The sequence below is a fragment of the Balaenoptera borealis genome, assembly GCF_965194805.1.
Source record: "Balaenoptera borealis genome assembly, chromosome: 11".
Lineage (NCBI taxonomy): Eukaryota > Metazoa > Chordata > Mammalia > Artiodactyla > Balaenopteridae > Balaenoptera > Balaenoptera borealis.
The window spans coordinates 55,519,334-55,547,108 of NC_138868.1; the positions used below are offsets into that span (position 1 = coordinate 55,519,334).

The following is a 27,775-nucleotide window of genomic DNA, read 5'->3' on the forward strand; positions in this document are numbered from 1 at the left end:
AATAAGGCTTTGCATTTTATCATACTAAAAAATAACTAGAATTTGTCCAGCTCTAGCAATCATCAAATGCTTCCATATGTTCTATCTTAGGTAGTTATTACTCATGTTTTATAAATTCTAGTACTAGAGCTGAAAGAGGCTAGTTGATTTGACCAAAATCATTCACAGTTTATAAATGATATACACATACCACATACACACACACACGCATGCAGATTTCTTTACGCACACATACACACACACACACATCCATTCTATTCTCTGACTCTGTCCATGAGAGGACTTAGGAGCCGGGAACCCCAGTACCAAAGAGCATACCTATCATCCAGATCATTCGCCATTAAAAGGAATCTGGCTGGATTCTGAGGGTTGGGGCAGAAAAAAAGGACAGTATGATCCTGAAACATCTTTTTGTGCCAGAAGGAATGGAAATGATAAAAGAATGATGGGAAGATGTCAAAAGGATACTGAAGCCAACTTGAAGGGCTTCTCTCAAATTTGAGACAATTTGAGCATCAAAATAAGCAAGGATAGTAACAGATCATAACAGTTATTAAATCCATTGAAGATACAACCCACTGAATAAAATGGGAAATCGTGAGTCCATACTAAAATAATACATGATATAATAAATGAAAGAGTAAGTGATTATGAATAAATGAATAGATTAAAAGTTTGATGTTGAATTCACATTGTTTCAAAGTACATTATTACAAAATAATTATAAAAGGAAAAAGGGTAACTTTACAGTGGAGGAGACTAGCAGACAACACCTTAATCAAGCAATCAGAATGAGTATCTTCATAATGGGACAAATCAAAATTGTATGCCACCGGAGGATGCAGTGGCAAAAACAGCATCACCTCTCTGATATTCTTGCCAAAGATGCATAATCTTAGTCTAGTCATATGGAACCATCAGGCAAAATCAAATTGAGTGACATTCTACAAAACAACTGGCATGTAGTCTTCAAAAGTATCCATGGTCATAAAATTAAAAGATTGAGGAACTGTTCAAGATTGAAGGAGACTAAAAAGATATGAGAAGTAAATACACTGTGTAATTCTGGGCTGTATCCTGTGTGTGTGTGTGTGTGTGTGTGTGTGTGTGTGTGTGTGTGTGTGTATGCTTATACTTATGATATTATTGGGACACTTAGAAAAACTTGAATGGGGTCTGAGGATTACATGATAGTAATAAATCAATGTTAATTTCCTGATTTTGTTGGTAGTATTGTGGATAGGTAGGTGAATATCTTTTTTTAAAGGTATAATTCACATATCATAAAATATACCCTTTTAAAGTATACGAGTTTTAAGTATACGCACAGAATTATGGAACCATCACCACTCTCTAATTCCAGAATATTTTCATCACTCCAAAGAGAAATCCCATTCCCATTAGCAGTCACTCCCCGTTAATCCCTCTACCCTGACAACCACTAATCTACTCTTTCTCCATGGATTGCCTATTCTGGACATTTCATGGCAATGGATCATACGATATGTGGCCTTTTGGTTCAATTAGGCTGAAATATTCCATTGTTTGGATATAGCACATTTTGTTTATCCATTTATTAATTAGTGGATATTTGGATTGTTTATGAGTTTTTGGCCTTTATATATAATGCTTCTATCAACATTCATATACAAGTTTTTGTGTAGATGTATGTTTTCAGTTCTCTTAGGTATATACTTAGGAGTGGAATTTCTAAGTCAAAGGGTAACTCTATGTTTAACCTTTTGAGGAGCTGCTAGACTGTTTTTCTAAGTGACTACACCGTTTTACATTCCTGCTGGCAATTCTCCATATCCTTGCCAATACTTGTTATTGTCCGTCCCTTTGATTATAGCCATCCTAGTGAGTGTGATGTGGTATCTCACTGTGGTTTTTTTTCTGCATTTCCCCAATAATAAGTGATCTTGAGCATCTTTTCATGTGTATATTGACCATTTGTTTACCTTCTTAGGAGAAATGTCTATTCATATCCTTTTGCCTGTTTTAAAATTGGGTTATTTGCCTTTTTGTCATTACATGGTAAGAGTTCGATACATATTCTGAATACTAGACCCTTATCAAATATATGGTTTTCTAATATTTTCTTTCATTCTGTGGGCTGTTTTTTCACTTTCTTGATAGCATTCTTTGAAGCAAAAAAACGTTTTCAATTTTGCTGAAGTTCATTTTATCTGTTTTTTCTTTGGTTGCTTTTGCTTTTGATGTTGTATCTAAGGAACCATTGCCTAATCCACGGTTATGAAGATTTATACCTATGTTTTCTTCTAACATAGTTAGAAATTAGCTTTATAGTTTTAGCTCTTACATTTAGGTCTTTGGTCCATTTTTAATTAATTTTTGTATGTGGTGTGAGGTACAGGTCTAGCTTTATTCTTTTGCATGTGGATATCCAGTTGTCCCAAGTCATTTGTTGAAAAAACTGTTCTTTCCTCATTGAATTGTCTTGGCACCCCTGTCGAAAATCAATCAATTATAAATATATGAGTTTATTTCTTGATGCTCAGTTCAACTCTCAGTTCTATTCCATTGACCTATATGTACCTTGATTACTATAGATTTGTAGTAAGTTTTGAAATTGGGGGCTGTGAATCCTCCAGATTTATTCTTTGTTTTAAAAACTGTTTAATCTATTCTGGGTCCCTTGAATTTCCATATGAATTTTAGGATCAGCTTATCAATTTCTGCAAAAAGTTAGCTGGGATTTTGAAAGGGATTGCATTGAATCCATACTTTGGAGAGTATTTCCATCTTAATATTAAGTCCTCCAATCTATGAACACAGGATGTCTTCCCACTTATTTAAGTCTTTTTAATTCCTTTCAGTGATGTCTTATAGTTTTGACTTCTTTTACATTATTTATAAGTATTCTTTTTGATGCTATTATAAATGAAATTGTTTTCTTAATTTCACTTTCTGATTTCTCATGCCTGTTGTATAGAAGTACCAATGATTTTTGCATATTGCTCTTGTATCCTTGCTGAACTTGTTTTTTACCTCTTACAGTTTTATGTGTATGTGTACATAGATTTGTTAGGGTTTTTTGTGTGTACAAGATCATGTCACATGCAAATAGAGATAGTTTTACCTCTTCCTTGTGCATACAAGATCATGTCATATGCAAATAGAGATAGTTTTACCTCTTCCTTAGCAATTAGATGCCTTATGCTTATTTTTCTTGCCTAACTGCCCTGACTAGAACTTCTAGCACAGTGTTTTTTTTAATTGAAATATAGTTGATTTACATTATTATTTTAGTTTCAGGTATACAGCATAATGATTCAGTATTTTTGCAGATTATACTCCATTATAAGTTATTACAAGATAATGGCTATAATTCCCTGTGCTATGCAATATATCCTTGTTGCTTATCTATTTTATATATAGTAGTTTGTTAATTCCATACCCTGATTTGTCCCAGCCCTCTTCCTCTCCTCTTCGGTAACCACAAGGTTGTTTTCTATATTTGTGAGTCTGTTTCTGTTTTGCATATACATTCATTTGTATTCTGGACACTGTTGAATAGAAGTGGAGAGAGCAGACATCCTTGTTTTGTTCCTGACCTTAGGAAGAAAGCTTTCAGTTTTTCACCATTAATTATAATGTCAGCTGGAGCTTTGTGTAGATGTCCTTTATTAGGCTGAGGAAGTTCCCTTCTATTCCTAGTTTGTTGAGTGTTTTTATCAAGAAAATGTGTTGGAATTTTTAAATGTTTTTTCTGCATCTCAAGATGACCATGTGGGTTTTCTTCTTTATTATATTAGTAAGGTCTAGTATGTTGATTTATTTTCATACGTTGAACCAAACTTACATTCCTGTGATAAATCCCATTTGGTCAAGGCATGTAATCTGAGTGAATATCCTTGAAGGAAACATGCACTAAAGTACTTTGGAGTAATGGAACCTCATGTCAGCAGCTTACTCAGATGGTTCAGGGAGAAGAAAATTATTTGTATTGTACTTCAAACTTTTCTGTAGGTTGGAATTGTTTTAATATTTTCTTTTAAACAGAAAAGCAATATACATATCCTTTGACCCAGTAATTGCACTCGTAGGAATACTTCCTAAGAAAGTAATCAGAGACAGAGAAAAGATTTTCACAAGGCTGTTTATCACAGCATTACACGTGATAAAGACTTTTAAATGATCTAAATGTTTTAATAATAGGAAGATTGTTGGGAATTCCCTGGCGGTCCATTGGGATCGGTTAAGACTCAGCACTTTCAGTGCCGAGGCCCAGCTTCAATCCCTGGTCAGGGAACTAAGATCCCACAAGCTGCGCAGCATGGCCAAAAAAAGAAAAAAAAAAAAGTAGGGAGATTGTTAAATATACTATGATATATCTAAATTAAAATAATATTTTGAAGACTATTTACATGGGAAAATGTTATAGAGACATAAAACTTTATGTAATATGATATCAATTTTATAAATAATAGTGAAAAGACTGGAAGGAAGTAAATTTTGCCTCACTTCTTTCCCCTTATTACAAAGTTTGCAACCTATGGCCCCAAATTAATTATAACTCTTACCCACCCATGCAGATATCCTTAAAGCCATTGCCCCTTGCTTTTTGAGTAATATTCAGCCCACATCCAGCTCAATTATCTGCCTATTCTGTGCCTGAACTGAGTAGCGAAGTATTGCTCATAGAAATTACATCCCTTTGTTAAATGATCTCACTTTTAAATTATTGAACAGAAATCGCAAATAAGCACTCAGTGCCACAAGGCAGTGCCATTACATTTCCCGGATAATTTCACTTCCCAGAACCATTATTTCACACCTGTTCCTTTCTTTAGATTTCTTTTTACATCTCTTTTGCCTCATACCCCATCCTCCTTGCTGATATCGTCTTCCATATTTCATGAGAATATAGACAGAATCAGTCAAGAACTCCCTCATCTTTCTATCACCACCTTCTTCCTCCTATTATTATGGAAGAAATGTATCAAATCCTTTGAAAGCCAGTATCCCCTTCCTGGGGCTCTAAATTTATCCCCTCCCTCCTACTCAAAGACTTCACTCCTACAGTTACATACCCCACCGCAGTCTCTTGCTCCACCACAGTCTTTAGGAAGTCACTACATTCAGTCACTGCCATCTGCATCAAACATGCTCAAACAGTTCCTATCTTTTAAAAATTATTCCTCCATTGACCTTGTGTTCAGCCCTAGCTCTTGAGTCATTGTTCAGTTCCTTATCACATCAGAACCATTTGATTATCTCCTCCCTCTCTCCACTCACCTCCCTCTCTTTCCCTCCCATCCCAGTTAGGCATCTCTTCCCTTCACTTCACAGAAACTGCTTGTCAAGGTCAACAGTGACCTTCATCTTGCCAGATCCAATAGACACATTTTTATATTCTTCTTATTTGACCTCTCAGTAGCATTCCACACGTTGTTTGCTTTTTTCTTCGTGAAACATTTGTCTTGGCTTCCCAGTTTTCCTTGTTTATGGAAAAGGAAATTCCCCTAGCTTTCTTCCTTACCTCACTGGCTACTCTTTTGTCCTGGGCTACCTTCTCTGTATTCTCTCCTAGGTGATCTTCTATAATCTCATGGCTTTGAATGTGATCTATATACTGATGATTCAAAACATCTATCTTCAGTTCTAACCTTTTAGCTCTAGATTTGTATATCCAATTGTATGTTTGACATATCATAGAAATCTCAACCTTTAATATGGACAATATATAATTCTTTATTTCTTTTCCCATACCTGTTCCTTCCTGGTGTTCCTCTGTGATGCCATCACCCACCCATTTGCTGAAGCCAAAAACCTAGACTCATCCCTGATTTCTTTCTTTCCCTCATCCCTCACATTTAATCTGTTCTTCTGGTTTTACTTTTAAAATATACCTGGATCTGCCTACTCTCCCTGTTTTTACTACTCCTACCTTAGTGTAAGGCATCACCGTCCCATTTCTTGACTACTGCAGTAGTCAGCCGTTGCCTCTGCAATCAGCCAAGGTGATCTTTGAAACTTTAAATCAGGTCATGTCATTCTCCTGCTTAAAATTCTCCAAGGGGGACTTCCCTGGTGGTGCAGTGGAAAAGAATCCACCTGCCAATGCAGGAGACACAGGTTCGAGCCCTCCCTGGTCCAGGAAGATCCCACATGCCGCGGAGCAACTAAGCCGGTGCGCCACAACTACTGACCCTGTGCTCTGGAGCCTGCGAGCCACAACTACTGAGCCTGCGTGCTGAAGCTACTGAAGCCCACACACCTAGAGCCCATGCTCCACAACAAGAGAAGCCACTGCAAGGAGAAGCCCACACACCACAACAGAGAGTAGCCCCTGCTCGCCATAACTAGAGAAAGCCCTCCCATAGCAACGAAGACCCAATGCAGCCAAAAATAAATAAAATTAAAAAAGAAAAAAACCACTCTCCAAGGCATCCATTTGCATTAAAGTGAAATCCAGATTCTTTACCATGGCCTACATGATCCAATCCAGCTCTAGTTCTGCAGCTTCAGTTTTTACAATTCCTTTGCATTGTTCACTACACTCTAGCCACACTGGCCTTGTTGTTCTTCAGACAAGACCTCATGGCCTTTGTAATTGCTATTTCCTCTGCCTGCAATACTTTTATCGCAAATTTTTGCATGTCTGGTCCCTTCTGACTCTTCAATACAAATGACATCTATTCAGACATGCTTTCTCTGACCATTTTATGTAAAGCAATCCCTTCCGTGAATTGCTTTTACTTTATGTCTTTCATAGCACTTACTGCTATTCGAAATTATCTTATTTGAACTTTCCCCTACTAGAATGTAAACTTGAGAGCAGGTATCTTACCTCTCTTAAATACTGCTCTATCTTAGCATATAAAATAGTGCTGACATATGCACAATAAAAATATACATGGAAGGGAGGAAGAAAGGGAGGAAGGAAGGGCATTTAATTAATCACACGAGTGAATGACTAAAGAGTTCTATTGAAATATTAAATTGTAGTTACCCCTGGTTTGTGGGGTTACAGGCAATTATATTTCTTTCTCTCTGCATTTCTGTATTTAGCAAGTTTTCTACAATCAATATGAAGTACTTTTATGATAAGGAAAATACATGTTTATGTTTGTTGTAAAGAAAGGAGACTTTAAAAGACTCCAGAGTTTCTGTGGAGGAATAGTAATACTAATAAGCTAATCAGAATACCCTTCATCCTAAAGCAGACTGCCTCCTATTGTTGGGGACATTTAACTCAGTTTTGAGTTTTATTTATGTGGCAAGATTATTTTATTTTCCAAAGATGTTCACACCCCTATATCCCATCCCACCTGCTTTTCTTACAAGGTGACACTGACTCTCCTCAAGAGGTGGAATCTCTTGTTTGTTGCCCTTGAATCTGGGCAGGATTGTGACTATAGTAGACCTGAAGCTATATGACATCCAAGACCGAGTCATAAAAAGCAGTACAGCTTCTGCCTAGTCTTCCTGGGGCATTTACCCTCAGAACCCAGCACCATATTGTAAAGAAGCCACTTGGAAGAGCCATGTGTAGGTGTTCTTGCTACACCTCACTGAAATCCCCAGACTTCAACCAGCATCAACTGCCAGAAATTTGAGTGGGTGAATCTTTAGATGATTCCAGTTCCCAGCCTTTGAGCTATCCCAGCTCACAGTGAGTGAAGTAGAGATGGACCTTCCCTTCCCAACCCTGCTTTAAACACACATTAATGAGTAAAGTAAATACTGCTATTTTAAGCTGCTGAGTTTTGGGGTGGTTTTTTATACAGTGACAAATAGCCAGAAAAATTTACAAAGCTTCTAGTCTAATTCTGTGCATGCAGTATTCTCTGACATTCCCTTAACACATGTTTTCTAAGACTTAAATTTTAAAATCTCAAGGATCATTCTTGCTGTCCATTAGTCCTAAAATGTTTACCCTGGAAGTTAGTGTGTGTCTCTTCCATACATGAGGAAACAGCTGGATCAATGTGCTGAGACAAGCTGTCAGGCAAGACTAGGCACTGAGTGAGGTGGGGCGGGAGGAATAAACTCCCCTGCTGTGCACTGATCAGATCATGACAGGAATATTGCATTCAGGTCTAAGGCCTGACCTGGCTATGTATTCAAATGAGAGACCCCAGAATGGTGAAAGAATTAAAAATCTAGTCATGATACCCGACTAGGGGAAGGAACTGGGAATGTTTAGCTTGAAGAGGAGAAGACATGTTCAGTTACCCCCACTCAGCTGTACACACCAGGCTTTCTCTCCATTCTAGTTCGTCCTTTAAACTCTCAGGCAGAGTGGCAGCTCTTCTAGGAAGCCTTCCATGGCCCCAGGGTGGCATATGTACCCCTCATATGTTCTTCCATATCATGCTCCATGTATCACTATTACTTGCCCTTATCAGTGTTATTTTATGTATATTTATGTGTCTGACTACTCTATCAGAATGTGAGTTCCCAAGGAGCAGGGACTCTCTCTGCTTGACCTTGGCGTATCCTCTACTTTTCCCATGGGTCTGGCATATAACACAACATAAATGTTTTACAAATCAGTATTTAAGGGTTGACACATCGAAGAGGACCAGGTTTATTCTTTGTGGTCCTAGTGGGGTTAAAGACTAAGAGACATCTTGCTCAACATAGGGAATAATTTTCTGAGCCTGTAGATAGTAAGGCCTGCCTTAGAAGATCTGGAGTCCTCTGTCCCTGGAGGTACCCAAGCATAGGCTAGACAAACACTTTCATTAGTTCAATAAAATGGTTTTTGGGTAATAGCTATGCATAGGTAAAGATTATATAATCCTTCTTTCAAGGTATCTGGGTAATAGCTATGCATAGGTAAAGATTATATAATCCTTCTTTCAAGGAATCTATGGTCTAGGAATGAAGATAATATGCTAGTGAATACAGTGATTGGAAAGAGAAAGTGATTATTAGGGCGGGGAGGTCAGAAAAGGGGTTTCACACAGAAGACTCAGACACATGTTTGAATTGCATTGTCAAAGATGAATAGGAATTTGCCAGGCCAACTAGAACCTGCAGAGTTGTGAGAGTATGTTTGGCTTCTCAGAGCCCTGCAGGTAGTACATTATGGTTGTAGCCTTGGAGTGGGAGGATGTGGTGATGATGGTGACAGTTCTACCAGTAATAATAGCTAACATTTATTACATTATTGAGCAGGCAGGCAATGAACTAAGTGGCAGGAGATGTGGTTTGGGGAACTAACCACAGGCGCATCAAAGCCTCATGGACTTTATCCCCTGTGAACCATTATTTTAACCTGTATTTTGAGCAGAGGTGGGACACACTTTGATTTGCATGTAAACTTAATACTTGGCAAGATTGTCACCAAGATAGCATAGCATTTGGATGGACAAGATGGCCTTTGATCCTGAGATCTTTGACACTATGCTTTATCATTATTATCATACTGCTTTATCAACTTCATGGATAAATTTTACACATGCCTTATTTCATTCCCCTTTTGGCCTACACGATGGTGGTTTTATGTGCTTGCCTAACATGGCAGAAATGACACGTGACCCATTTTCCCAGTGATTGAGGAGGAGGGGAGAATCATCAGTATCGAAGGATTTCTTTAAATAGCTTCTCCATTTCTTTAATCTAAACATAACATGATCATGGATATCCCTTGCAGGTTCCCTGTCTTGTCTCCTTTCAGGATAAATTTGACTCAACAATGTTAGGCCATCATTTGTTACGCACAATCACTGAAGCAAAGTAAGAAATGGCAATGTTGCCACTTACCTGCCTCTAGTGGTCAGTGAACCATTTCACCAGCCTGAACTTGGCTTGTTGTAGCTATAGAGAAATTGGAGGCCTGTTTTTTATTCCTGCCTAAACTGAGCACAAGCAGATATTGACAGTTCTGTCTTCAGAATGATTTGGAGCTTGAATGGTATTTTCATCAGATTTATTGTTCCTGGGTGGCTGCTGCATGGGTTCCAGTTCTTATTCTATCACTTTACTATTTGAGCATAGACATGCCACTTAATCTTGCTGAGCTTTAGTTTTCTCATCTGTCTAATGGGTCTGATATGCCTGTAGGAGTATTATGAGGATCAGTTGATTGGCATATGTGAAAGGACATCCTTATTTAATAGGATCTATTAAATAAGTGTTTAATAAATGTTAGTTTCCTTCCTTTTTCTTCAGTCAGAATGTTTGAAACCACCATTATTGATTCATTGTTAGTGATTCATTCCTGTAAGTAGTGTTAAATTATGTGTGCCCCTGTGGAGGGTAACATTTTAAGCTATTACTAACTCCTTTCTCTTGATTAATGTGTCACATTCTTGTGGCAACCAGCCAAGAGCAATACATTTGGGAGTGAGATTGAGGACAACATTAGAGAAGGGGTAGAGATAACAGGAGTGAGCAGACGGCCTTCACATAAGGGGTAAAAGGTACCAAAGAACAATTTAGAATCATAGAACTTTAATATTAAAAGAGATTTTTGAAATTTAGTCTAAATCTATAAATTTTATAAATGGAAGAATAGCCCAAGAGAGGGAAAGTGATCTGACTAGAAGTTAGGGACAAGATTAGGACCCACATTTTGTTTTGTATTCTTTTGTTGCCTTTACCTGTTTTAGGATTTTATCTTGCGTTGATGGTGGTAGGAACTTTAAGTTTTTAGGAGACTTCTCCCAGATTTTCTTTTCATCTATTCACTCATTCAAGTCATTCTTTTTTGCTTTCACTAACTGATATATACAGTTATTGATAATCACAGGGAGGGTAAAATTGAAGGTAATTTCTTAGTTTTTTCTTTCTGTTTTTCTGCTTTTTCCATGTATTCTATACTGAGCATGTAATATGTTTGATGTTAGGAAAAAATGCTAGTAAAAAAAAAGAATGTATTCATGTATTTCTCGTAAGTAAAAATAAATATATTTATCCTAGAAAATAAAACCAAAAAACTATTTTGTTCACTTATAACTTTATTTATAATACAAAGACAAAAATAGCTTAAATGTTAGGTAATGTAAGCTAAGTCAGACTTTATAATGTTAACAGCAGATGTTCTGGTTATAAATACTACCCGTCTTTCTCCTTTGCTCCCTATCTCAGTAAATGAAACCACCTTACACCCAAAGCCCAAACCAAAAACCTATGATTCATCTCTGATTTCACCTCTATAAACTCTAAAACCTCTTGATTCAACTTCTGTAATAACTCTTAAATACGGCTACCTCTAGCTGTCTCCACTGCCACTGCCTTAATCCATCATCTTCAACCCAGATTCCTGTAACTGGTTCCTAATTGGTGTTCCTGCCTCCCCTATCTTTTTGTCACACTTGGAATAGAAATACTCATCCTGTTTTCATTCTTTTAGCAATGTTTGCTAGGCTTTGTACGGAGTGTTGGGGATGAGATGCATAAATACAGTCCTTGCTCTTCAGATGGCATGTCACTTTTTAAACCTCTTTAATACTTCCCAGAGCTCAAGCGCATGAATTTAAACCACAGGCTTTGTGATCTGGCCTCTGCCTACCTCTCCAGACTCATCTTCAAACACATACCCCACCCCACTGTAGAACTCTGTGTTCTTTTACCAGTCATAATTTTGCTAGTTACGGTTTGAAATAAGACTTTTGTATTTATATTAACCAGCTTTTAAAATCCATGCCATTTTAACATATGCTTAATTCAATTTAGTTTCTTTAAACAAATAAACAGAAAAGCAGCCAACATCTGGAGTCCAGACCTTTCTTCTCAGCTACAAATCTGTATTTCTAGTTGTCTGATTGACATTTCCACTTGGCTGTCTCACAGGTACCTCAAACCGAACACGTTGAAAATTGTTCTTGTAATTGTCTCTGTTTTCACAATCTCAGTAAACTATGCTTACCATCAACTGAAGTGTATAGGCAAGAAGCTTGGGAGCCATCCTTGAGAGTTTGTTCTTCCTCACCTTTATGTCAAATCAATCACAAATCTCTATTTTACTTCCTGAATATTTCTCAAGTCTGTTCACCGAGGTCTATTCCCAATTCTGTTACCTTAATCCAAGTAGCAACTTTGCTTAGTCTGACTTCTGTAACCTCCTAGCTAGTCACCCCACATCCATGTTTTTTCCCTTCAGAGCACTCTCCACACGTACCTGATCTGGCACCAAATGTTTACTACTGTATTGGTCATCTCGGGCTGCCATAACAAAATACCATAGAGTAGGTGGCTTAAACAATAGACATTTATTTTTTTCATAGTTTGGTGGCTGGAAGTCCGAGATCAGGGTACCAGCATGGTCAGGTCTGGTGAGAGCTCTTCCTGGCTTGCAGGCAGCTACCTTCTCACAAGTTCTCTGGTGCCTCTTCTTAGAAGGGCATTAATCCCATCGTGAGGGCCCTACCCTCATGACCTCGTCTAACCCTAATTACCTCCCAAAGGACCCACCTACAAATACCATCAGATTTCGGGTTAGACCTTCAACATATGAATTTGTGTCTGACACAAGCATTCAGTTCATAACAACTATATTATCTTATGTATTCTTGATGTTCTAGCATCTGGGTCCTCGCTGATTAGTGAGCGACTGCCCCTCCCAGGGATAGCCAGTTCTTAGGTATAGCAAACAGCTCAACCTGGTCTGTGCCTTTCATATGCAAACTAACCAATCCAGAGCCCATTCTCTAAACCACATCTTACACTCCAGGAGGCAGTATTCCTCTGCTCTAATCACCCCAGAGCCAGGTACCAGATAACTAAAGATAGCTCCTGTTAACACCCCAGGGCCGCCTGAAGTTATTCAAATTAGCCAGTTCTAAACCTGCTTACCCTCCCTTGCCTTGCCTTTCTTAAGGAAACCGCAATAAAGGGTCTTGCCCACACTTTTCCTCTTGCTCCTTCTGCCTCCTCACTGACCCTGGTGCTTTCCTATGCTGTCCTGCATGGCATGGCGTACCGCCTCCTCTTGGGAACTGTGAATAACACACTTTTTCTTTTTTTAAGGGGGAAAGTTCCCCCTTAATTTTTACCTCCTATTTTGTTTATTTCCTTGTTTATTTGTTTTGGCCATGCCGCATGGCTTACGGGATCTTAGTTCCCTGACCAGGGATCGAACCTGGGCCCCCAGCAGTGGAAGCATGGAGTCCTAACCACTGGACCGCCAGGGAATTCCTTTTCAGTGGCAATCATCTCCTGATCTGTTGGCTTCACCATACTTGAATAATAATAAAATTTATATTTTGAAACACACTACCACACTTCTGTGGACTGAATTGTGTCCCCTCAAAAATCACATGTTGACTGTTTGCAGATGACATGATATACTATACATAGAAAATCCTAAAGCAACATCAGAAAACTGTTAGAGCTCATCAATGAATTTGGTAAAGTTGAAGGATACAAAATAAATATACAGAAATCTGTTGCATTTCTATACACTAACAGTGAAGTATCAAAAAGAGAAATTAAGGAGACAATCCCATTTACCATCTCATCAAAAAGAATAAAATACCTAGGAATAAACCTACCTAAGGAGGCAAAAGACCTGTACTCCAAAAACTGTAAGATGCTGATGAAAGAAACTAACGATGACACAAACAGATGGAAAGATATACCATGTTCTTGGAATGGAAGAAACAATACTGTTAGAAATGACCATACTACCCAAGGTAATCTATAGATTCAGTGCAATCCCTATCAAATTACCAGTGGCATTTTTCACAGAACTGGAACAAAAAATTTAAAAATTTATATAGAAACACAAAAGACCCATCTAAAGATGTTTAATGTAAAGTCAGTAGATCCTGGTTCAAAACTTTAAATAAAGGAATCTTCTGTATATCATAAAACTGTGGTAGATTTACCTGCAGTAAGTCACAATATTATACCAGTTTTTTTCAACATTTATAGGTGATTCAAGTGAATGGTTTTGGAGGCAACATAATATAGAGTCCGTTCAAAATCTGGCTCTGTTACATATTAGCATGTGAGGCTCAAGAGGGGGGGAATATGGGGATATATGTGTACATATAGCTGATTCACTTTGTTGTACAGCAGAAATTAACACACCGTTGTAAGGCAATTATACTCCAATAAAGATGTGGAAAAAAAAAAGTTACTTAAACCTTCTAAGCCTCAGTGTTCTCATCTTGGAATGTAGATAATAATTCCTACCTTAGAATTGTGAAAATTTAAATGAAATAATAAATGTGAAACATGTAATCATAAGACCTTGCACAAATGCTGTCATTTTCATTATTCCAGTAATTTACTAGAATATATCACTTTGCATAAATTCTCTTCCTTCTTCCTAGAATGCCTTTCTCTGCCATCATTTCATTTCCTGCCACCACCTTTTCTGGCTTCTTTGTGCCCCCATTTTTGGAATCTTTACTGTGTATTTAATCACATGTTTTTCATTCCCTCTACCTCACTAGACTGTGAATTCCCTGAGGGCAGTGACTATGTCTTGTATTTATCGTATCCTCAGCCCCTAACGTTGCCTGGCACATAGTAGATATATTATTAAACAATTCATCAAATGCATATCTAGTGAATAAATTCTATAGGATTGGTTTAAGTATTAGAAATAACCTATCACAACACTTAGCTGGACACTTAGTGTCCAGCTTGTAGTTTAATATGTAATAACTATAGTTGTTATTATTGCTAATAATATTATTATTTTTCAGAGACATACTTAGACATCACTTAGATTAAGTGACTTCCCCAACCATTACTATCTCTTTTTATGTATATGACTGAACATTTTATTTATCTTAGGTGCTATAGGATGGGGGGAAAATGCAAAAGAATACTGATAGGACCTATCACCTGTAGATGGTGGACATCATTCTTTCCTGGAGGCATGTTATCATGGTTTATGATACTGAATGATCCAAGCTGACCAGTGAGTCAGGCATCCTACTTAGGTGTGTAGATTAGGACAGATGGGTGGATAAGCTTCTTTGTTCAAAAACAATAAACTAAATATACACACTGAGAATAAATTAGATGATGATAAATATATGAGAATTAGTAAAAGATATCAGATAATAAGAGGTGACCATCTTAATCATTCTGATGTTTTATTTTGGATTTGCATAATAATTGCAGCTCTACAATATTCAAGTCCTGTTACCTTTGTTTCTTACAGCTATTGGATGAACTCCCAATGATTTACAGCTGTTGTATATTTGTATACTGCATGTAAGTATTTATGTTTAAAATTCATATGCTTGATATATTTTTAAATTCATGTTTGCTTCATAGGGAATTATGTAATATAACTAATCCAGTGATATTACTGGGAGATTGTAACAGTGTAGAAGATTGTAACTTTTGTGATTTCAATGTAGAGTATAATTTCTGGGAAGTTATAATAATATTGTTTATGAACTTGTTTGATCTCAAAACCTTATAGCCAATTTAGATAGAATCTTACTTAAATTAAGTAAGATTAACTAACTTACACAATTTGCCTTTCCTTGAGTTATGAATATATAAAAATTTAGGTAAAGATTTTATATATTATGCCATAATAACATTTCTCTACTTTGTACCTGTATTTGTGCTGGGCAGCACACGAAGTCATTTCTAAATTCTCACAGTTGTGCAAGATAAATAGGTATTGTCCCCATTTTATCTAAGAATATAAGCAGAGCTTATGCTTAGGTGACTTGCTTAAGGTCATGCAGTTAGTAAGTGTCAGAGTTGGAAATTGAACTACAGGTTTAATAAACTTAACTTTTAAAATATACCTTCTGTTTTCTAGTGTTAATTCTTGAGACTTCTCTGAACCTCTTATGTGATGGTTATCTGATTCTTTTTAACAGGATCATCATTGCTAGCTCAAGAATATCTTCTAAAGATATGTAAAAATAAAAATAGTTTGAAAAAAATATATTATTAAAAAGAGCTCATCAGAAACTTCTTCTGTAAAGGGCCAGACAGTAATTATTTTAGACTCTCTGGGCCTGTGGTCTCTGTTGCAAGTCTTCAACTCTGCTGTTGTAGTGTGAAAGCAGCCATAGATAATATGTAAACCAATGGGTGTGACTGTCTTCCAGTAAATTTTATTTACAAAAACAGGCTTAGGTTGAGAAATTGCTTCCTACACTGTAGTTTGCTACCCCTGATCTAGAAAAATATTTTCAGATGACTCTTCTTAATAAGTCATCAGCCCATCACAGTCTGCATCTGTGACAAGCAGATTTAGGCAGTTAGAAAACAAGATCAAACAAGGAAATCCCATGCACCATTTTCTGAAAGCTATCCTCAAGACTGAGACTAAGGTCTTTGCTCTCCTTGACATTGTTTACTGATCTATCTTTTCTGTCAAAACTATATTTATTAAAAGAAAAATAAAGTAACAGTGAGTATTGATATGCTAATGTCCTGATGTACCTGTACCTGCATGAGACAAAGCTGAGAGCAGATACTTAAAAAGTACCCAGACAAGTACTACAAGAAAGGGAGAGCAGAAAGCAGAAGATGACTGCTTTCTTACCTCAGTTAATGTTTTGTTCCAAAAACATCCCTCTCAAGTAGTCTGGTTATGTATTTCATTAAATGAAGCAATAAACCATGGTAAAACCATCAAGCACAACATGCACACACACAAAAAGTCATCAAGTCACAGAATTTAAAGGTAAAAGAGGTCTTAGTGCTAGTAAGACTTCTCTGAATCCTTTATGTGATGGTTATCTGATTCTTTTCAACATATGATCGCCGTTACTTTCCAGCCACCTTTCTTTACAGATAGGGAAATAGGAGTAGGGTCCAATTCCTATTAATTAGTAAACTGAGAGAACTCTCCTGCTGCTTATACAAAACATAGGCTCAAAGGTTGGATACTTAGATGATAGCCAAATATATGTTCATATTTACTTATTCACTGAATGTTTCCTGTGTCAGACTTTCCTAGTGACTAGGTATATGAAAAAAAGATTTTATCCCTGCACACAAGAAATTCACAGTCTGGTTGGGGAGACAGATAAGCAAAGAGACAATGGTAATAGAGTGATATTTTCTATGACAGTGTGCGTTAGTCAGGGATCATTAGTTCCAAGATGTGGAAACCTACTCAAGCCAGTTGATTTAGGAGAGATTTATTTACTGTAAGGACACGAGGGAATTATATGGCACCCAGTAGCAGGAAGTCCAGCTCACCAGAACTGGAAGGGCAACTTCTCTCTCCCTCCCTCTTTTCTCTATTCCTTCCTCTCCACATGGCTTCAAGTCTTTGTATCTGCTTTCTTTTTCTCTTCCTGCAGATCACTTCTGTGCTCACTCATCTACTTTAAGTTAATTGCCCAAATATAAGCATCAGACCTTGAGTCCACACGGCTTTATACTTTGATTCTCTACACTTGATTCAGTCTCTGGCTCCCATACTCCAAATTTTCAGAAGAGAGCCTCTCACTGGCCCAGTTTAAGTCAGGCATCTACTCCTGGTCCCCGTAGCCTCTTGGAGGCTGTAGGCAATGTGGGTTCTCTAAGATGAGTGTGTGGTTGAGAGGAAATGATGGGCATCACTAGACCCAGGGGCATGTATACGAGTGGTAAAACAGTGTTCTATTTGTTTTCCTAGTTATGTATTCTAAAACAAGTTTCTTTCTCTCTCTCTTTTTTCTTTTTAAGGTTTGAATGTTTCAAGACAAAGAACTCTGTAAACTACCATCTGCTTTTTACTTTAGTTCTGTTCAGTTTAATAGTAACCACAGTAAGTCATATTTTATTTCTAACAGATTAAGCATGTAAACTAGCCATTTATGGAGTTTGGTACATTTTGCTTCTAGTATTTGCTTCATGCTGTTCAAACTGAAATATTTCTACACAAAACTTACTCATAGATATTGCCCCTTTTTTTCCTATTTAGGTGTTATTTCTCAACAAAAAGTTGAAACAACTTTTTAAAAAATCTGTTTTTTTGGTTTTTGTTTTTACAGAAGGGGAAAAAGTCAAAAGGCAAATATTTAGTAGCAATGGAAAACAATTAACTTTTCCTCATGGATTCACATATTACCTCCTATTTGTTAAAAAAAGAAATTGGCTCTGCTCTGCTCCGTAGGGCCTAGTGTGACTCTTTTAATGGTTAACCTTTTCCAAATAGGTTGAGATAGCCAGTCACTTCTGATCCTACCCTAGCGCTTTTTTCCTCAAGTGAATTATATTTTGTATTAAGAGATATTAATTTCAACAAACTTTTATCACAAATCTACCATATCAGGCAGTAGAAAATACAAAGATGACTAAGAAGTAGTCACTATGCTTGAGGACCGCATTCTAGTGGGGAACTTAAACATGTAAACAAAGAATTGGATCGAAAGATGATAATTGCAGTCATACAGGTAAAAACCAGTTATATGATGATGAGATAAATGAGGATTAATGAATTGCTTGAGTGGGTCAAAGAAAGCTGCAGAGAGGTGTACTTGAGCTGGGTTTTAATTGATTAGGAGTTCACCAGGCCCCTGGGTAAGAGTGTTATGGAGCACTTCTAAATAGACCATTATGTTGTCCACAGGCCTAGAATCTTGGAACACATAGTGAACTATCGTTTTTAAGTGCTTAGTATGTGCCAGATACTCTACTGAGTACTTTACATTTATTTTCTCATTGAATCATCACTGCCAGTGGAATTGGGAGAGATTTAATATGATTGGATCAAAGTTAAGTGGTGAGTGAACAGGTGTAGTGAATCAGACAAATATCAGATTATGAAGACTCTTATATACCATGTTTAAATTTGGATTTTTATCCTCAAGGTAGCGTGGAGCCATTATTGGTTTAAAGTAGAGGAAAAACATCAATAGATACATGTTTTAGAAAGATTTAATTATGGATGATGGATTAGAGGAGTATGAGCCTAGACCTAGGGATTTTTGCATTTGCTTAGGCAAGATATGAGACTCAGACTGAAGTAAAATAACTTTCATAAATAATCCATGGTACTTGTAACCCACTAAGTAGAAAGGGGTAGAAATGGAGTAAAAAGAAGGAATTGTCTACAATGATTCCTCAGTTTATGGCCTGGTCCTCAGAGTACGTAGTAAGTCCTTAACCAAGACAGGCAACTTGGAACATGAGCAGATTTTGCAGGAAAGATAATGAGTAGGTTTGTGTCACGGGGTAGGGGTAGATAAGTTCACTTTGGAATGTGCTGAGATTGAGGTGCCTGACATTAATGATATCTGAGGCTTAACAAGTAGGTTGGGCTAAAGATGTGGATTTGTTAGTTGTCAGGTTATAGGTAGTACTAGAAATGTGGGAATAGATGAACTGGCACAGAGATAGCATAGACCATTATGATAACCAAAGATACAACCCTTGGGGGGGACCTTCAAGATGGCGGAGGAGTAAGATGTGGAGATCACATTCCTCCCCACAAATACATCAAAAATACATCGACATGTAGAACAACTCCTACAGAACACCTACTGAATGCTGGCAGAAGACCTCAGACTTCCCAAAAGCCAAGAAAATTCCCACATACCTGGGTAGGGCAAAAGAAAAAACAGAGACAAAAGAATAGGGACAGGACCTGCACCTCTGGGAGGAAGCTGTGAAGGAGGAAAAGTTTCCACTCACTAGGAAGCCCCTTCACCGGCAGAGACATGGGTGGGCATGGGGGAAGCTTCGGAGCCATGAAGGAGAGCACAGCAACAGGGGTGCAGAGGGCAAAGTGGAGAGATTCCTGCACAGAGAATTGGTGCCAACCAGCACTCACCAGCCTGAGAGGCTTGTCTGCTCACCCGCCGGGGCGGGTTGGGGCTGGGAGCTGATGCTTGGGTTTCAGAGGTCAGATCCCAGGGAGAGGACTGGGGTTGGCTGCGTGAACACAGCCTGAAGGGGGCTAGTGCACCACAGCTAGCTAGGAGAGAGTCCGGAAAAAAGTCTGGACATGCCTAAGAGGCAAGAAACCATTGTTTCAGGCTGCACCAGGGGAGGGGATTCCTTCCCTGTCTGCACACAGAAGGCAGAGCGCTGGCTAAATGCGGTCCAGAGACAGTGCGAGCCACGGCTATTAGCTCGGACACCAGAGACGGGCATGAAACGCACAGGTCACTATCCACACGCGGCCCCCCCTCAACCCCCCCCGGCCCAGGAGCCACTGCCAGGGTCCCGACACACAGCGCACCATAGGCTGTTGCAATGTCATGCTGGCCTCTGCCGCCGCAGGCTCACCCCGCATTCCAATGATAACTACCATACCCCTCCCTCCCCGTGGCAAGAGTGAGCAGGAGCACCCTAATCAGCTGCTGCTTTAATCCTCTCATGTCTGGGTAGGAACAGATGCCTGAGGGTGACCTATGTGCAGAGGCAGGGCCAAAACCAAAGCTGAACCCCAGGAGCTGTGCAAACAAAGAAGAGAAAGGGAAATTTCTCCATGCAGCCTCAGGAGCAGCGGATTAAATCCCCACAATCAACTTGATGTACCCTGCATCTGTGGAATACCTAAATAGACAACGAATTGTCCCAAAATTGAAGCGATGGACTTTGGGAGCAACTGTAGACTTGGGGTTTGCTGTCTGCAACTGACTTGTTTCTGATTTTTATGCTTATCTTAGTATAGTTTTTAGCACTTGTTATCATTGGTGGATTTGTTTATTGGTTTCGTTGCTCTCTTCTTTTTTTATTATTATTTTTTATTTTTTTATTTTAATAATCTATTTTTTTTAATTTTTTTATTATTATTTTTTCTTTCTTTTTTTCTCCCTTTTATTCTGAGCTGTGTTGCTGACAGGGTCTTGGTGCTCCGGCCTGGTGTCAGGCCTGAGCCTCTGAGGTGAGAGAGCCGAGTTCAGGACATTGGACCACCAGAGACCTCGAGCCACACGTAGTATCAATTGGCGAGAACTCTCCCAGAGATCTCTGTCTCAACGCTAAGACCCAGCTCCATCCAACGGCCAGCAAGCTCCAGTGCTGGACGCCCCATGCCAAACAACTAGCAAGACAGGCACACAGCCCACCCATTAGAGAGGCTGCCTAAAATCATACTAAGTTCACAGACACCCCAAAACACACCACCGGACGCATCTCTGCCCACCAGAAAGACAAGATCCAGCCCCACCCACCAGAACACAGGCACCAGTCCCCTCCACCACGAAGCCTACACAAGCCACTGAACCAACCTCACCCACTGGGGGCAGACATCAAAAACAACAGGAACTACGAACCTGCAGCCTGTGAAAAGGAGACCCCAAAGACAGTATGTTAAGCAAAATGAGAAGACAGAGAAATACGCAGCAGAGAAAGGAGCAAGGTGAAAACCCACCAAACCAAAAAAATGAAGAGGAAATAGGCAGTCTACCTGAAAAAGAATTCAGAGTAATGATAGTAAAGATGATCCAAAATCTTGGAAATGGAATGGAGAAAATACAAGATATGTTTAACAATGACCTAGAAGAACTAAAGAGCAAACAAACTGATGAACAACACAATAAATGAAATTAAAAATTCTCTAGAAGGAATCAGTAGCAGACTAAATGAGGCAAAAGAATGTATAAGTGACCTGGAAGATAAAATAATGGAAATAACTACCACAGAGCAGAATAAAGGAAAAAGAATGAAAAGAATTGAGAGTCTCAGAGACCTCTGGGACAACATTAAATGCTCCAACATTCGAATTATAGGGGTCCCAGAAGAAGAAGAGAAGAAGAAAGGGACTGAGAAAATATTTGAAGAGATTATAGTTGGAAACTTCCCTAATATGGGGAAGGAAATAGTCAAGTCCAGGAAGCACAGAGAGTCCTATACAGGATAAATCCAAGGAGAAACACGCCAAGACATATATTAATCAAGATATCAAAAATTAAATACAAAGAAGAAATATTAAAAGCAGCAAGGGAAAAGCAACAAATAACATACAAGGGAATCCCCATAAGGTTAACAGCTGATCTTTCAGCAGAAAATCTGCAAGCCAGAAGGGAGTGGCATGATATATTTAAAGTGATGGAAGGGAAAAACCTACAACCAAGATTACTTTACCCAGCAAGGATCTCATTCAGATTCAACACAGAAATTAAAACCTTTACAGACAAGCAAAAGTTAAGAGAATTCAGCACCACCAAACCAGCGTTAGAACAAATGCTAAAGGAACTTCTCTAGGCAGGAAACACAAGAGAAGGACAAGACCTATAATAGCAAACCCAAAACAATTAAGAAAATGGTAATAGGAACATACATATCAATAACTACCTTAAATGTAAATGGATTAAATGCTCCCACCAAAAGACATAGAATGGCTGAATGGATACAAAAACAAGACCCATATATATGCTGTCTACAAGAGACCCTCTTCAGACCTAGGGTCACATACAGACTGAAAGTGAGGGGATGGAAAAAGATATTCCATGCAAATGGAAATCAAAAGAAAGCTGGAGTAGCAATTCTCATATCAGACAAAATAGACTTTAAAACAAAGACTATTACAAGAGACAAAAGGACACTGCATAATGATCGAGGGATCGATCCAAGAAGATATAACAATTGTAAATATTTGTGCACCCAACATAGGAGCACCTCAATACATAAGGAGAGTGCTAACAGCCATAAAAGGGGAAATTGACAGTAACACATAGTAGGGGACTTTAACATCCCACTTTCACCAATGGACAGATCATCCAGACAGAAGATTAATAAGGAAACACAAGCTTTAAATGATACATTAAACAAGATGGACTTCATTGATACTTATAGGACATTCCATCCAAAAACAACAGAATACACTTTCTTCTCAAGTGCTCATGGAACATTCTCCAGGATAGATCATATCTTGGGTCACAAATCAAGCCTTGGTAAATTTAAGAAAATTGAAATCATATCACATATCACTTTTCTGACCACAATGCTGTGAGACTAGATATCAATTACAGGAAAAAAACTGTAAAAAATACAAACACATGGAGGCTAAACAATACACTACTTAATAACCAAGAGATCACTGAAGAAATCAAAGAGGAAAACAAAAAATACCTAGAAACAAATGACAATGAAAACGCAATGACCCAAAACCTATGGGATGCAGCAAAAGCAGTTCTGAGAGGGAGGTTTATAGCAATACAATTCTACCTCAAGAAATAAGAGAAGTCTCAAATAAACAACCTACCCTTACACCTAAAGCAATTAGAGGAACAAGAACAAAAAAACTCCAAAGTTAGCAGAAGGAAAGAAATTATAAAGATGAGATCAGAAATAAATGAAAAAGAAATGAAGAACACAATAGCAAATAAATAGTAATAAAACTATAAAAGCTGGTTCTTTGAGAAGCTAAACAAAATTGATAAACCATTAGCCAGACTCATCAAGAGAAAAAGGGAGAAGACTCAAATCAACAGAATTAGAAGAAAAAGGAGAAGTAACAACTGACACTGCAGAAGTACAAAGGATCATGAGAGATTACTACAAGCAACTATATGCCAATAAAATGGACAACCTGGAAGAAATGGACAAATTCTTAGAAAAGCACAACCTTCTGAGATTGAACCAGGGCAAAATAGAAAATATAAACAGACCAATCGCAAGCAATGAAATTGAAACTGTGATTAAAAATCTTCCAGCAAACAAAAGCCCAGGACCAGATGGCTTCACAGACGAGTTCTATCAAACATTTAGAGAAGAGCTGACACCTATCCTTCTCAAACTCTTCCAAAATATAGCAGAGGGAGAAATACTCCAAAACTCAGTCTACGAGGCCACCATCACCCTGATACCAAAACCAGACAAAGATGTCACAAGGAAAGAAAACTACAGACCAATATCACTGATGAACATAGATGCAAAAATCCTCAACAAAATACTAGCAAACAGAATCCAACAGCACATTAAAAGGATCATACACCATGATCAAGTGGGGTTTATCCCAGGAATGCAAGGATTCTTAAATATATGCAAATCAATCAATTTGATACACCATATTAACAAATTGAAGAATAAAAACCATATGAACATCTGAATAGATGCAGAAAAAGCTTTCAACAAAATTCAACACCCATTTATGATAAAAACTCTCCAGAAAGTAGGCATAGAGGAACTTACCTCCGCATAATAAAGGCCATATATGACAGACCCACAGCCAACATCATTCTCAGTGGTGAAAACTGAAACCATTTCCTCTAAGATCAGGAACAAGACAAGGTTGCCCACTCTCACGACTGTTATTCAACATAGTTTTGAAAGTGTTAGCCACAGCAATCAGAGAAGAAAAAGAAATAAAAGGAATCCAAATCGGAAAAGAAGAAGTAAAGCTGTCACTGTTTGCAGATGACATGATACTATACATAGAGAATCCTAAAGATGCTACCAGAAAACTACTAGAGCTTATCAATGAATTTGCTAAAGTAGCAGGATACAAAATTAATGCACAGAAATCTCTTGCATTCATATTCACTAATGATGAAAAATCTGAAAGAGAAATTAAGGAAACACTCCCATTTACCACTGCAAGAAAAAGAATAAAATACCTAGGAATAAACCTACCTAAGGAGACCAAAGACCTGTATGCAGAAAACTATAAGACACTGATGAAAGAAATTAAAGATCATACAAACTGATGGAGAGGTATACCATGTTCTTGGATTGGAAGAATCAACATTGTGAAAATGACTGTACTACCCAAAACAATCTACAGATTCAATGCAATTCCTATCAAACTACCAATGGCATTTTTCACAGAACTAGAACAAAAATTTTCACAATTTGTATGGAAACACAAAAGACCCCAAATAGCCAAAGCAGTCATGAGAAAGAAAAAGGGAGCTGGAGGAATCAGGCTCCCTGGCTTCAGACTATACTACAAAGTTACAGTAATCAAGACAGTATGGTACTGGCACAAAACCAGAAATATAGATCAGTGGAACAGGATAGAAAGCCCAGAGATAAGCCCACGCACATATGGTCACCTTATCTTTGATAAAGGAGGCAAGAATATACAATGGAGGGAAAAAAAGCCTCTTCAATAAGTGGTGCTGGGAAAACTGGACAGCTACATGTAGAAGAATGAAATTAGAACACTCCCTAACACCATACACAAAAATAAACTCAAAATGGATTAAAGATCTAAATGTAAGGCCAGACACTATAAAACTCTTAGAGGAAAACCTAGGCAGAACACTCTTTGACATAAATCACAGCAAGATCCTTTTTGACCCACCTTCTAGAGAAATGGAAATAAAAACAAAAATAAACAAATGGGACCTAATGAAACTTATAGGCTTTTGCACGGCAAAGGAAACCATAAACAAGGCAAAAAGACAACCCTCAGAATGGAAGAAAATATTTGCAAACGAAGCAACTGTCAAAGGATTAATCTCCAAAGTATACAGGCAGCTCATGCAGCTCAATATCAAAAAAACAAACCACCCAATCCAAAAATGGGCAGAAGATCTAAATAGACATTTCTCTGAAGAAGATAAACAGATTGAAAGGATGCTCAACGTCACTAATCATTAGAGAAATGCAAATCAAAACCACAATTAGGTATCACCTCAGATGGGTCAGAATGGCCATCATCAAGAAATCTACAAACAATAAATGCTGGAGAGGGTGTGGAGAAAAGGGAACCCTCTTGCACTGTTGATGGGAATGTAAATTGATACAGCCACTATGGAGAACAGTATGGAGGTTCCTTAAAAAACTAAAAATAGAACTGTCATATGCCCCAGCAATCCCACTCACTACTGGGCATATACCGAGAAAACCATAATTCAAAAAGAGTCATGTACCACAGTGTTCACTGCAGCACTATTTACAGTAGCCAGGACATGAAAGCAACCTAAGTGTCCATCGACAGATGAATGGATAGAGAAGATGTGGCACATATATACAATGAAATATTACTCAGCTATAAAAAGAAACGAAATTGAGTTATTTTGTAGTGAGGTGGATGGACCTAGAGTCTGTCATACAGAGCAAAGTGAGTCAGAAAGACAAAAACAAATACCGTATGCTAATGCATATGTATGGAATCTAAAAAAAAAAAAATTGTTCTGATGAAGCTAGGGGCAGGACAGAAATAAAGATGCAGTCGTAGAGAATGGACTTGAGGACATGGGGAGGGGGAAGGGTAAGCTGAGACGAAGTGAGAGAGTAGCATTGACATATATACACTACCAGATGTAAAATAGATAACTAATGGGAAGCAGCTGCATAACACTGGGAGATCAGCTCAGTGATTTGTGACCATCTAGAGGGGTGGGATAGGTAGGGTGGGAGGGAGATGCAAGAGGGAGGGGCTATGGGGATATATGTATACATACAGCTGATTCACTTTGTTATACAGCAGAAAATAACACAACGTAGTAAAGCAATTATACTCCAATAAAGATGTTAAAAAACATAACAAAACAACCCTTTGGAACACTGGGCTTTTTTTTTTTCTCAGTAAAAACAAGAGAATATACATTTATGATATTATACCCTAAAAGTTACAATTGATTTGTCTGTGTGACATTTAAAACCTATCAATATGCAAATTCTTTTTAAGGGGGAGGGATAGATTGGGAGTTTGGGATTGACATGTACACACTGCTGTATTTAAGGTGGGTAACCAACAAGGACCTACTTATAAAAAAATAAAATTTAAAAAGAGATAAGATGAGAATATCTCATTTTGTAATGTCTAAGGAATTCAATAAGAATCAACATTTTAAATAAAAATTTAAATATATACATTTAAGGTGTACCACATGATGATTTGATATACATATACATAGTGAAAATATTACTACAGTCAAGCTAATTAACATATCACATAGTTACTGTTTTCTGTGTGTGTGATGAAAGCACCTGAAATCTACTCTTTCAGTAAATTTCCAGTATTCAGTCCAGTATTATTAACTATAGTCACCGTGCTGTACATTGTAACATTGACCACTTGAGGGTCAAGTGAAAGAGGTAGAGCCAACAAAGGAGGTAATCAGAGGTGTAGGAAAACCAGGAGAGCTTGATGTCACAGAGTACAAAGAGGTTCCTAGAAAGGGTACCACTTGCCTCTGAGAGGCTGAATAAAATGAAATTGAGGTTTGACCCATAAAAAAGACCAAGTAACCTTAATGAGGGTACTGTCCGCAGCAGATTGATGAAGGCAGAAGCTAGATTTCAGTGAGTTGAGAAGGTGAAAAAGAGATTGAAAGAGCAAAGATATTGTATTTCCTTATGTTTCTACATTGCCCTGCATAGTCCTTTGCATAAACTACATACTTGTGAATCAGGAAAGTGTCCTAGAATTTCAGAGGTGAAAGGAAGTCTTGTTACTATATAGAAGAAGAGACTAATGTCCAGAGAGTTTTAGTGACTTGCCTGGCCAACCAAATTTATATGGAGAATTGGTGGTAGAGTCAAGACAACTTACCTTTGTAACTTAAGAGCTGATGTGGTTGAAAACTTAGGCTTGGGAGTCAGTCATATCTGAGTTTTGACCAACACTGTTACTTAATAACTGTGGGACTTTGGGTAAGTTACTAAAGAGAGAGGTAACTCTCTGCTTTAGTTTTCCTCATCTGTAAAATTAAAATAATAATAGCATACATTTCACATTAGTTGTAAGAATTAATACCCGGCACATAGTAAGGACTCCATAATTCTTTTGCCTTAAAAAATGCTTTTAAGGGCCTCCCTGGTGGTGCAGTGGTTAAGAATCTGCCTGCCAATGCAGGGGACATGGGTTCAAGCCCTGGTCTGGGAAGATCCCACGTGCCGGAGAGCAACTAGGCCCGTGAGCCACAACTACTGAGCCTCCGCGTCTGGAGCCTGTGCTCCGCAACAAGAGAGGCCACGATAGTGGGAGGCCCACGCACCGCAATGAAGAGTGGCCCCCGCTTGCCGCAAC

The 27,775-nt window shown here is 38.1% G+C and overlaps 1 protein-coding gene across 2 annotated transcripts in view; it reads left to right on the plus strand.

The window, feature by feature from the left end:
• Positions 1 to 27,775, plus strand: part of ACER3 (alkaline ceramidase 3) — a 193,276-nt gene that overhangs the window by 105,763 nt on the left and 59,738 nt on the right. For both annotated transcript variants that reach the window (XR_014231781.1, XM_082343393.1), the window contains exons 4-5: positions 15,101 to 15,153; positions 17,587 to 17,668. Coding sequence is in view for 1 of the 2 variants with exons in the window: in XM_082343393.1 (XP_082199519.1) it covers positions 15,101 to 15,153; positions 17,587 to 17,668 (135 nt within the window). In the remaining variant the exon portion in view is untranslated. The remainder of the gene's footprint in view (positions 1 to 15,100; positions 15,154 to 17,586; positions 17,669 to 27,775) is intronic.